This window comes from Talpa europaea, assembly GCF_964194135.1.
Source record: "Talpa europaea genome assembly, chromosome: 12".
NCBI lineage: Eukaryota > Metazoa > Chordata > Mammalia > Eulipotyphla > Talpidae > Talpa > Talpa europaea.
The window spans coordinates 53,268,140-53,281,132 of NC_140079.1; the positions used below are offsets into that span (position 1 = coordinate 53,268,140).

At 41.6% G+C, this 12,993-nt stretch overlaps 1 protein-coding gene across 1 annotated transcript; it reads left to right on the forward strand.

The window, feature by feature from the left end:
- Positions 1–273: 273 nt before the first annotated feature.
- On the forward strand, positions 274–12,553 carry RNASEL (ribonuclease L; the record flags this gene model as incomplete). Its single annotated transcript, XM_084250049.1, has 6 exons — positions 274–1,750; positions 5,944–6,026; positions 7,174–7,376; positions 8,311–8,443; positions 10,977–11,107; positions 12,433–12,553. The coding sequence occupies 6 exons, from the start codon at positions 274–276 to the stop codon at positions 12,551–12,553; spliced, it is 2,148 nt and encodes a 715-aa protein (XP_084106175.1).
- Positions 12,554–12,993: the final 440 nt, after the last annotated feature.

A 12,993-nucleotide genomic window follows, 5' to 3' on the forward strand; every position in this document is an offset into this window, starting at 1 on the left:
GTATTTGAAAAACTTGATAGTAAAATTAACTTTCCCAGTTCAAAATGTTTTCTCACTAAAATAAAATTACAAAATACCTTTTCTTGTCTCGAGGTGGCATGTCAGAAGACTCCAAGAGTATTGTCCTTTCTCGTGCTGCTGACCTGTAGTCAGACCAGTTTACCCTGACTGAGTTTCTGAGAGCTCCATGTCTCTTTGATTAAGGTCCAAAGAGATAAGTTTTCATTTTCTCAAAATAAAGGCAAAAGACTGTAGCCAGTGATATTTAGCATCATGGAGACCAACAGCTGTTATGACCCTCAGGTGGAACCCATGTCTTCCAGCAGAGAGAGGGTTACAGTGGAAGACAATCTCTTGTTGATAGAAGCTGTTCAAAAAGAAGACATCAAATTAGTCCAGCAATTGCTGGAAAGAGGAGCTAATGTCAATTTCCAGGAAGAGATAGGGCTCTGGGCACCTCTGCATGTCACAGTACAGAACTGCAGGAAGGACCTTGTGGATCTTCTCCTTCATCATGGTGCTGACCCTTGTCTGAAGAAGAGGAATGGGGCCACTCCCTTCATCATCGCTGGGATCATGGGAGATGTGAATCTGCTCCAACTTTTCCTTTCCGAAGGTGCAAAAGTCAATGAGTGTGATTCTAATGGCTTCACAGCTTTCATGGAAGCTGCTATGTATGGTCACATCGAAGCCTTAAAGTTCCTTTATGAAAAGGGAGCAGACGTGAATTTGGGTCGAAAGACAACGAAGGATCAAGAGAAGCTTAAGAAAGGAGGGACCACAGCTCTCATGAGCGCTGCGGAAGAAGGACATGTGGAGGTGGTAAAACTCCTCCTTGAGGACATGAAGGCAGATGTCAATGCCCGAGACAACAGGGGCAGCAATGCATTGATCTACGCGCTGAAGAATTCCGATGCTAGCAAAGTGGAGGCCATTACTCGCCTTCTGCTGAGTCATAAGGCTGATATCAAAGTGAGGGGAGAAGAGTGGAAGACACCCCTGATCCTGGCAGTGGAAAAGAAGCACCTGGGTTTGGTGCAGTTGCTTTTGGAACAAGAACATATAGAAGTTAATGACGAGGACAGAGATGGCAATACAGCGCTGTCGGTTGCCGTCCAAAAAAACCAGAGTGAAATTGCCCGGTTGTTGTGCAACAAGGGAGCCTGCACAGATCGTGGAGATCTCATCATGATGGCAAGGCGCAATTATAACAGGCCCCTGGTACTATTTCTTCGCGAACATGGAGCTAAAGAAGATTTTGACCCTCCTTCTAAAGCCTGGAAGTCTCAGAGCTCACGTTGGGGACGGGCCCTGGAACAGCTCCACAAGATACACCGCCCTATGATTGGCAGGCTCAAGATATTTATTGATAAAGACTATAAAATTGCAGACAGTTCTGAAGGGGGTGTGTACTTGGGGTTCTATGGAGAACAGGAGGTAGCTGTGAAGCGATTCTATGAAGGCAGTACCCTGGGGCAAAAGGAAGTCTCCTGTTTGCAGAGTTGCCGGGAGAAGAGTAACTTGGTGACATTCTATGAGAGTGAGAGGCAAAGTGACTGCCTGTATGTGTGCCTCGCCCTCTGCGAGCAGACCCTGGAGGAGCACTTCAATGCCCGCAAAAGGGCAGATGTGGGAAACAAGGAAGATAAGTTTGCCCGGAAAGTCCTCTCTTCTATATTTAAAGCAGTCAAAGGGCTGCACCAGTGTGGATATGCTCACCAAGACCTGCAGCCACGAAACATCTTAATAGGTAGGTCCCTGCTCCCTGGTCTTCTTTCATAAACGGCAGGTCTTTATTTACAAAAGGAATTGTTCTTTTGTTTCAGGCAGGAAAGGCTTGAGTAAATATTCAATTTGAATACAACAAGTTCATAATTAGGCATGTCTCTCTTGCTACCAGTTATAACTCTTTGCCCCCCACAGAGGTCGTGGATGCCAGGCTAACCTTATGTTGCCTTTGGAAAATACAAATACGAAGGTCCATCTTAGATGGAGCCAGCTTCAGAAATTTGAATTTCTAGATTAGACTGAAAGTCAGAGAATCCTGAGGTGTGTTTCTTCAAACAAAGGTGGTGGTTACTGGTAAAACTAAATGGTAAAACCAAGGTCAAAATGGGGGATATCAGGACAAGATGTGACACAGTGAAATAGATACCAAGCAGGCAGAACAAGTGAGCATGCACTAGCCCAAACCCACCAACACACACGTACACACAAAATACACAAAAGCATCACAAAAGAAAGCAAGCTGTGTTGAGTGTGAAATCCCAGGAGGCAATGAACTGTAGAGATTTAAGAAGGAGCCTTGATTTTAACACCATGTAGTGTGACTTGTGGGCTAGTTCTGTCATGTTGTAGCTTTGTAACCTCAGACTGGTCATTTAATCTGTGAGCCTTGGTTTCTTCATTTGACACTGACAGTATTTAGTGCAATGTGTAAGGTAGGCAAGCCAGCTGTACCTTGTACACGCTCAGCAAAGGCCAGATCCTTGTCTAGAGAGTTAAATGGAAGCAGATCCTGACTTGTAGACATGCATTGAAATTTAACCTCAGTGTAAGGGAACAGGCAAAAAGAGGGCTCAGGTATTGAGAGGCAAGGAACAGCCTTTAAGATCCTGGGTATTAGTGGCACTCCTTCCTAGGTTTAAGAGACTTTGCTGGGGAAACTTAAAAGGATCAGTAATCTGTGCAACTTTACCAAGTAAGACAGAGACTTCAAGATTCAGACAAGAGTGAGGTCCTTCCAAGTTCTAACTGATGGTTTTGATGCAAAAGGATCAAAGATCATTAACTGTACACTACCTGTTCACTGAAAGTTCTTTCTCCATACCTTCTTAAATTTGAACAATAAAGAATTGTGTATTTGCCTCATAGTGGCTTACCTAATAGATACTGAAAGTATTTCACTGCATTCACTTCCTAAAAGGATAGGAAAAGATTTTTAAACAAATTCATAGCTGAGATCAAAATAAAAAGATTTATTACAGGTCAAAATCTTTGAAGAATCAGACACACTAAACATAGATACAACAGGATTGAAGGAAGATACAGGAACCCAGGATAAATGGAGATAAATACTATTCATCAAAGTGTCTGCCATGCAGAGAAGACACCACGTGTAACGGAAGGCAGAAGTAGGGGAGGTGGAAGGGTGAGCTAATAAGTAGATTGTTGCATCAGTAGTAACTAGAAACATCAAACCCTGTGCTTCTGGTCTTCCCCAAGGGCCCTGTCAAACATCTGTGGCAGGCGTGTCTGCAGACAGCATATTATATGAGACACTGGGTGGTTTGTGAACTCAAGAGAAACAAAAACAATTAAAGACCCACATTGTCCCAACACATCCTGCTAAGTCACATGTCCTTCTCATCTCTGAGTTTCATTGAATAAAATGCAAGAAGGTGACTCTATAAACTAGGAACAGCATCCTCACCATGATCCTAACCCTGCTGCCACTCTGAGCTCTGATTTCCAACATCCAGAACTGTGAGGAGTGAATTTCTGTTGCTTAAGTCACCCAGTCTATGGTAATTTGTTATAGTAGCTGGATCTAATTAAGACAATAGGTAAGGGCCTCCCTGGTGGCGCAGGCGATTGAGCGCAGCACTGTGAAGATGTCCGCAGCCCCTGCAGTGTGGGTTCAATCCCTACCTGCTTCCAAGCAACCAGCATGGTGAGCAGACCTCCTATCTCGCCCGCTGCTCCCCTCAGCAGTGTATTTCATCAGTCTGCCTGTTTTGTTCCCTGCTCTGTCTTTGGTGAATCCTCTCCCCCTCCTGCGCATCTGGCCTGTACCCCAGCTCTTGTATAAATAAAATAAATCTTAAAAAAAAAAAAACAATAGGTAATTTATTATTGTCCACTCTTGATTCAAAATAAATGTTTTTAAGTATTCAAAGATTAAGGAAAACTTCTACCCAGAGATCCTAAATGAAAGAAGTGCTATAAGATGTTCCTAAAGAAAGAGAAAAAAAAAGCTTGGGAGAAAATAATGATGTATGAGAAGCAAGAATGAACAAAGAAAAATTATTTTTTTAAAAGTAAGCTAAACATATATTGCTGTTTTGATAATTAAAAAAATTCTAAATGAATTAATTCTAGATGAATCAGTGCTGGGAGCGAGGAACGGGTTAAGTTTGAAGAGCAGAGATAAAAGAGAATTGAAGTTCTTGATTCATTGGCAGAAGTTGGAGTGAGTGGATTTCATTCTAATGACACCCATTAACTGTTAACTTTCTGTGATTATAAAAATACAGACACTGTGAGTGATTGTTTGAAAATTTTTGAGTAAGCATTTAAAAAATCTCACAGCACTTTCGCAATGCCTGCTAAAATAAAAATAAAATAATTGGGGCCTGTAAAAAAATAAGTGTTGGAAGAGATGTGAAACATTTCACCTGAAGATTTAAGTAGCAAAAACCTCAATTCAAGGGTCCTCCCTGGTGGCACAAGGGGTTAAGACACAGCACTATGAATCTACCTGCAGTCACTGCAGCACGAGTTCGATCCCCGGCCAGGGAGGTGACCCACATGGCGCAGCAGACCCCTCCTGTCTCTCCTGCTGCTCCTGTCAGCAGTGTATTTCAGCCAGTCTGCCCGTTCTGTTCCCTACTCTGTCTCTGGTGAATCCTCTCACCTCCCCCTCCCCACATCTCTGGCCTGTACCCCAGTTCGTATATGCATAAATAAATCTTTAAAAAAAAACTCCTCAATTCAAAGTGATTTAAACAATGGTGGGAAATTTTCAACTCATATAACTTAAAACAATCCCTGGTTTATCATCTTCTTCATTCTCACTTCAAGCCACTTTCTGACTTCATCTCTCTCTCCAGGAACTTGGGCTTGCTTTATATCAGAGCAGAATTTCCCATGTTCCTTTCTACTTCGGGATTTCTCATCTGGAATCCTCTCTTCCCAACTCCAATCACTGACTCAAACTGTACTTACTTTTTCCGTCTAGATGTCTGTCCCTTGCGGAACACTTCTGCCCCCACCCCACCCCACCGTAGTCACATAGCTCTTCTTGTAATCCATTTTCAGAACATTCTGCACCATTGGCTAGCATTTTCAAAATCATAATTAATTTATATTTATATGTATGATTATTTCATATTTATCTCCTTGCCCAGAGGCTCTAAACTCTGTAGAGCACAGACTGTATTGTCCTTCGTCACCATCATTTCCCCCTCACCAAACACTTGTGCAATAATTTGATGGGTTCTTTTTCATTAGACCGGGGTTTCCACACAACTTTGATGTCTGGGTTCAGGATAATAGGGTTCAAGAAGCACACCTTGCATTAGCCATCATCCTATCTGAGGCTACTGAGTCTTCCTTCTCAGACTCCTTTAAGCCAGATGCAGGGCTCACCCCTTAAAGGACATGTCACTGAATTTCCTCCTTCTGGTTTCTGAGCTCTCTCATCTATTTATCAATATTTCTGAAGATTCAGCGGTTTTCTTCAAGGGGGAAAGATTTTAAGAGGACACAGATACTTGTCCCCTGGCTGAAAACTGATAATAATGTCAGAGTGGGTTGTGGCTCGTCAGGGTGATTGGTGGAACACCACACTCAGATGGTCTTGGGTTTGGAGTCTTGTTGGCTAGTTTCTCTTTAGTCTTAGGATATAACCTTAACTCTTTTACAAATCTGTGCTCTTTGCTCCCAGGGATTTCATAAATGGGGAGATAGCTAAATTTATTCCTATCCTTCCTCACTCCATGACCTGGAAAAAGTAAAAGTTAAGTCCTAGTCTCAGCAGATATTTAATAACTCAGTGAACATAGTGCACATGACAGTGTTTTGAGACACAAACAGCAGTGGATACATAGCATTATTATTGCCTTCTTCAGAGATGATGGATTTCATATTGTTTTACATATTTATTTAAAAGAATTATAGAGAATGAGGATTTTCAATGCACCTATACAAATTCTCTCATAGATTCCAATGATGCTATTTGCCTGGCAGATTTTGATAAAAGCATCAAGATGACTAGAAAACAGGAAATCAAAACAGATCTAAAGGTAACTAGAGTCACTTTACTTATGAACATTTCTGCTTCCTTATTCCTTCATTACCTTATTTCCCATGGCCAGGTGGAGGACATTTCTATTGTAAGTAAAAGGGAAAGCATGTTCAAGGCCTCCCCAGTGCTCACTGTTGTTGCTCCCTGTAGAAAACCGTATTTCCCTAGGTTGGTGTGCAGTTGGTTGTCCCCGTGACTTCATTCTCTGCTTCTCTCTTCCCCCATTAGCCAAATAAGAAAATTAATTGAGCATACTCTACATCTTGAATTACTTCTAGAAGGTATATACAAAATATTTCCAGAATTCTTATAAAAGTTCCTGCCTAAGGACAAAGTAATTGAGATTTCTTTCCTTACTCACTTCAAGCTACTAAAAGGACCAGATAACAAGTCCTCCAGAAGCACCTGGGGAGAGAGTTGATCCCTAGCTCAAAAGAGATTAAACCTGCCACAGAGTTTGAGGCCCTGAAATAGCTGTGTCTCCTGAGAAAAGACAGAGCCTGTCTCTGCAGATTAAAACTCCCAGATTGTTTCTGACCCTCTTAAGGCAGATGTTTCCTTAGAGAGTTCTCCAGTGGGCCACACTCTCCATCCTGTCTTTATGGTTTGGTGACTACAGTCAGGTGATACCTGACTGGTGTCTTGTCTGTACAGGGAGTTCCTGTGCTGATCTTCTTCTTGACCTTTCTTTCCTGCTGTGACCTGACTCCTGGGACCATTCCTGTCTCTCATTGACCTCAGACTAGCTCTCTTTATCTGCTGCTCAACCTAGCACTGAGCCAAAGTCCCAGTTCCCAGAAATACTCCTGACATTCCTCTCATTTGAAATACTTTCCCTTTCCTTTATTTGTCTAAATTCTAACCATATTTTAAGGTCCAACTCAAATCTCTCTTCCTTTAAGTAAGCTACCATAATAACTCTGGATTACCACTTCCTCCTTGCAAATCTAAATTGTGGGGACCCTCTGCTGCCTTGAAGAGTTCTCTATGCACAAACCTGTGCTTTCTCTCTGCAACTAACTTCAACTCTTTAGGGTTCCTTCAGTCTTCATTTTGTTCTTGGCCTGCATCACACCCTCCAAGGTTGCCCCCAATAGAGTGATAATTCATGAGTTACTTTTTTTAAACTTCTGGCTTTTGTGCAGGACCTCGGACTACTGGTCATATATGTTGTAAAAAAGGGAGACATCCCTTTTGAAAGACTGAAGACTAAAAGTAATGAAGACGTGGTTCGACTTTCTCCAGATGTGGAAACTGAAAACCTCATTCACCCTCTGATCTTTCCTAAGGAAGAATTTACAGACCTAAGTGGCCTGCTGGGGCATCCCTTCTTTTGGAGTTGGGAGAGGTAAGTAAACCCTGAGAGAATGTCCTAGAGCTCCAGAAGGAAGACAGTAGTGGATCAGTCAGGGTTCTCTGGAGAAATAGAACTAATGGAATGAATGCATCCATCCATACACACATATATATACCCATAATGTGTCATATATTTTATATAATATTTATATTAGTAATCAATAATTAATATATACTACTAATTCCATATATTCTTTATATATTATTCTTTACATATGTTCTATGTCTTCTCTATCTACCTATATCTATAATCTATTATCTATTTATAAAACCAATATATGTGAATATATGTGAAGAAATTTAAGAACTGGCTCATTCAATATGGCAGATGAGCAGTTCCATGAACTGCCATCTGCAAGCTGGAGACCCAGGAGAACCAACATGTAATTTGGCCATGTTCAAAGACCTGATGATGTAGATTCCAGTAAGGGTCTGAAGGAGCACTGAGAGCAAGGGTCTGAAGGAGCACTGTTCAGGCTGAAGCAATCTGGCTCAGAGGGGTGAATTCAGCCTTTTGTTCTATTCAGGTCCTCAAAGGATTGGATGATGCCCGCACACATTGGGGAGGGCCATCTGCTTTACTGAGTTCGCTGATTCAAATGTTCATCTGATCCAGAAACACTCTCATAGACACCTCACAATAGTGTTTAGTCTGGGAACCCTCTGGCCAATCAAGTTAGCAGGTAAATTAAGTGTCACAGTGAGGTGTCATGGGGAGGTGTCAGGGCTCAGCAGGCCCAAAGTTATTCTCTTAACTTGGCATGGAGTGTTCACTTATCCACCTGGATACTGGTTTTCTTTTCCCATGATGCAGATTTTTTAGAGACATGGTTCTACTATCTTTATCAAAAACCAAAATTAGTGGTTTTCTCTTTCTGGAAAGATTGGAAAGGTTGGAATGATCATGATAATCCTGTCATCCTCAGTCGCTATAGGGCCCTGAGCGAAGTGGGAAATGAAAATGACATCAAAATTCGAAAGCCTAATAGCAAGATCTTTCAACTGCTGGAGCCTAAATCTTCTGAACATTCCAAAAGTTTTAACCGCTGGAAGGCTAAGGTACGAACCCTTCCTATGATCTAGAGTCATTTCATGAATAGCTCTGTGTCATATGTTATATTAGTTTTTCTAACATTCTTTTAATACTATTTGCCTGGTGTAACCAAGGAGTGAAAGAGGGGATTATCCCTCTGAGTGTAAGCTCTCCTTTTCTGAAGCCAGACCCTCTCAACAGAATCTTATCTGGGCCTCTCTTGAGGGTGGCCTTGACCCACCTCTGGAGCTTTTTCCTTTTCTGTGCCTCTTTCCTCAAGCTTTATTCTCTGAGAAGGACCTGGATAATAATCCTGTTAGCTTTGTGGTCAAGTATTCAGCATACTCTTGCAATATTTCCACAGGTTTCCCGCTACTGTCACACAAACATTGCTCAGCATAAAACAATGCAAATGTTTAGGGGACTTGTCACTTTTTGTGGGTTCTTACCCATGTGCTCACAATTGCAAGACGCCACACAGGCTTAAGATGCAGCAACAAATGGGGTTTATTAATAAGCAGGTAATTAGAAAAAAAGAAAGAATTTCTAAGGCCACAGATGGCCAGCCATACCACCCCAGATAGTGTCCACAGCGTCCAGTAATCCAAACCAAAGATTGCTAGTGAAAGATGGATTGCCCTTTCTATGAGAAGCTGGAGCTGGTGGCATACCAGTTGTGGGTCTGCAAGGCTTAAAAGGCTGCTTAAGCTGCCATTCTGGCTATGCAGTTTGGCCTTTTCAGTACAAGGTCCATTTGGCCCAGTCAATCAATTATACCTAGACTTAAAGAATGCAAACTGCCAATTCTGCAAAGGTTCCTCTCAAGTTAAACAAGATCAGGATGCTTAATTCCCTGGGACAATGAGTATGCGTCATGAGGCATGATGAGGAATGCCTGAGGAGCTGTAGACTTACAGGTAACTTTGCATCGCAGAGACTGATCAGTGGAATGCCTTGCTAATAAGATCAGAACCACTAATGGGGGTCGGAAGCTTGATTTCAATCCTCAAACATGGGTCATAAGACTAATCTGGATCCTCAGACTCATCTTTACCCAAAGCCTAGATAACCTAAGAATACATTCAATTCCTTCTAACTTTTTTTTTTGTTGTTCTCCTGCCCTGAGTAATTGACTCTGTAAAATCATTTAATCAATAAAAAGGCCAGGTTTTGCCTTCTTGGCAGCATCCTGCCATAACTGTTTGCTTCACGACTCCCATTTCTTTGAGAGTGTGGTGTTGCCTGACACAACGCCGGTAAGTGGTAGACAGCTTTCAGAGGTAACTGAACACTCCAGTACCAGTCAGCATCAGTCAGCAGGCAGAAGTGCCAGAGGCACCCCAATGCTACAGCTCTTAGGGAGCTGTTGGCACAAGCCAAGAACAGAAAGCTCCTTTAGAAATACCATGCACATGAGCAGTGGTCCAGCTGCAGTGGAAAGAGGAGATATGATGCAAAGGTCTGTGTCCCAACGAATCTCTCTGATTAATGGGTTCCAAGCCCTCCAAAACCCTAGCTTATATCCCCATCAGAGTACCTGCCTTTCAAGATGATTTAAAACATGTTTACAGTTTCAGCTGGTCATCTCAAATCTGATTGGTCTATTTACAATATTGAATGGTCTCAAAAACCTGGAATGTCACTGCTAGGCGGTCCAACCTGATTGGTCCATTTATAATTCTGGTGTGGTATTTACAAGTAAAACCCAGGCTGGTTGTCTAGACCTGAGCTAAGATGAGATCTGGCAGGAAATTATTGTCACCCCAGCTGTGGGAGTACCTGCCTGAGAGCTGCCATATTGCAGCACACGCTGTTGCTCTGGAGCACAGGTCTCACCCACAGACTGCATGCACCGTGGGTCTCTCTCTTCATGAGGCTCCCCATGAGGCCAGCTCTCAAAGCCTGTTGTGCCCTGCAGCAGCAACAACCACAGTGCTCCTGTGGCATTTCTCACACGTGTCTGCCCCTAACACACGAGAGCAGCCTCAGTGTTCTCCAAGTATCGATCTAGTCACCAGTTATTCTTCCTGAGGAATCCTCTGGCATCTTGGTCTTTCCAAACTCAAAAGGAGGGAGGTGTTAATAACCCTCCCTTCATCCACTTATAGACATATAGGGACAGGAGTTTAAATCAAAACAACTATATTCACTTTGGTGATGGCTGTCAGGCCTGATTTCATTCTAGACAGGTATACTTAAGGACACAGTGTCATCAAGTACAAATCTGGAAGGTTGCCACATGGAATAAAATACCATATAGTATTATAGACAAATTTCTCAGTATAGTAGCCAACATTTTCTAAGCCATGCTTTAATATTTTAATTCCTTTGAAAACAATTCATTGGAAAATCAATACACAAATTTGAAGTTATTTATAATCCCACACCCAAACACAATTGCAGCTGGCATTTTGATATACTGAATTTACTTTTTCTTTTTCTTAATATGCTTTATTAATTGGTGATAATTTTGATATATATTCAAATTTGTATTTTGCCTTTTTGATTTTTCATTCCATGTGAATTTGTTTTGTCATGTTTCTGCGTGATGTTGTTTAGATTGATGAGTATTTTATGAAACAAATGGATCTGTTTTACAAAAAAGACGGTAGGTATCAGAACACTGTGGGTGATCTGCTAAGATTCATCCGGAATACAAGACAACATCTTCATGAAAAAAAGAATGAAAAGTAAGTAATGTTGGGGCCTCCCTGGTAGCGCAAGGGGTTAATTCACAACCTATGAAGCTGTCAGCAGCTGCTGTAGCATGTGTTCGATCCCCAGCCAGGGAGGAGACCCATATGGCACAGCAGACCTCTCCTGACTTGCCTGCTGCTCCCCTCAGCAGTGTATTTCGGTCAATTTGCCTGTTCTGTTCCCCACTCTGTCTCTGGTGAATCCTCTCACCCTCCACAGCTCTGGCCTATACCCCAGTTCTTGTATGCATAAATAAATGAATCTTTGAAAAAAAATAAAGTACCATCTCCACTGTGCATTAAAAAAAAAAAAGAAAAGATGTTTTAAACCCAAATAAGGGACCAGGAAAAAGACTAATTGTAATAAAGAAAAAGTCAAAATCAACAAGCAACTGTAAACCAGAGACACACTACCGGGGGTGGGGGGGAGGAGAGGGGAGACTAGGGTCAAAATAAGGGGGGTGCAAATGTATGGGGAATATAGCCAAAATGAAAATGCATGCATTGTGCAAAAATGAAAAATGATGTAAGTATTATACTAAATAAAATATATAAAAAATATATGTAAAAGGCCTAATGTAATACTTATTACATGGTGGGTAGTAATTATAAAAATGATAAAGGGAAAAAAAAGAAAAGAAAAGTAACTATTGTTTTCATTTCCATGAGTCATACATGAAATGAGAATGATTAAAAAATCCAATTCTAAATTTATATCTGTTATTTGATGGAAAGAAGAAAGTTTATTTTGATGAAAGAAAAGCGATTCTTCCTCTCTGTTTGGAAAAGGATCATTACAATGAATGGTGCACCTGACCTGCGGGCACTCACCTACATTTTTAGGTTTTGTTGAGTTACTGAACAGATGACCAGTGACTCCGCTGTGTGACAGAGCACAGGAAGCAAGCACCTGGGTACAGTGAAGGTTGTGTTATAAAACTCTAAGACATACCCCAAACTCCCAACATATACACAACACCATATTAGCATTTCTGGCCAAAGTGTTTGCTGCCAATTCACAAAAACCATATTATTGTCAGGACTTTGGCCTCTGCAGGTAAGGGATTATGGAATTATATTATCCCAATTATGTGGATGATATAACCAAGGTTCAGAAAGATTAAGTTCCCAAAGTTTGCACAGTTAGTTGCAGAGTCAGGAAATGAATATTTCTATGTCAGAATCCAAGTCCTTTTTCATTCTGCTATAGGAATCAAGTGAACAAAGAATGTTGTGGACCATAGAGATACTCTGGATCATATAAAAAGGGGGAGAGGAATTTGGAGCAAGCACGCCTAATCATTTATATTTCATTTCAGGGTGAAGTTGAGAATTGGAGAACCTTCCCAATATTTTCAGGAAAAATTTCCGGATTTCTTCTTATATGTCTATGAAAGACTACACAACACTGAATATGGAAAGCATTTTGTACAAGACTGACACTCCAAACTAGCTCTAGTGTGATGGAGACAGTGCGACCTGAGTGCCGAACCTTTGAGTTCAGAGAAGTGCTTACCAACTGTGTGACCCTGGGCTTGCTACACCTCTTCGCTGACCTGGTTGCTTGTAAGGGTTGAGTTGGGTAGCTGATCTATCTGTTACTGGCACAGGTCTAGTATTCCCCACCTGTTTGTGACAGAAAAAACACGTATGTTTTGACCGTAGTCTTTTTAAGAGTAAAGCTTTGTGGCAGGAGCTGGGAAAACATACTGCTAAGATTCCTCTTGTCAGTTGCACCAAAAGGGTAAGGACCTCGAGCTCTAATACTACATGCTTTACATCTTTTAGCTCCTGTAATTCTCCCAATGACTTTGCAAGAGAGGTTCAGTGTCCCCTTTAAAGAGAAGAAGAACCTAAGATTCAGATTTTGAACCAAAATT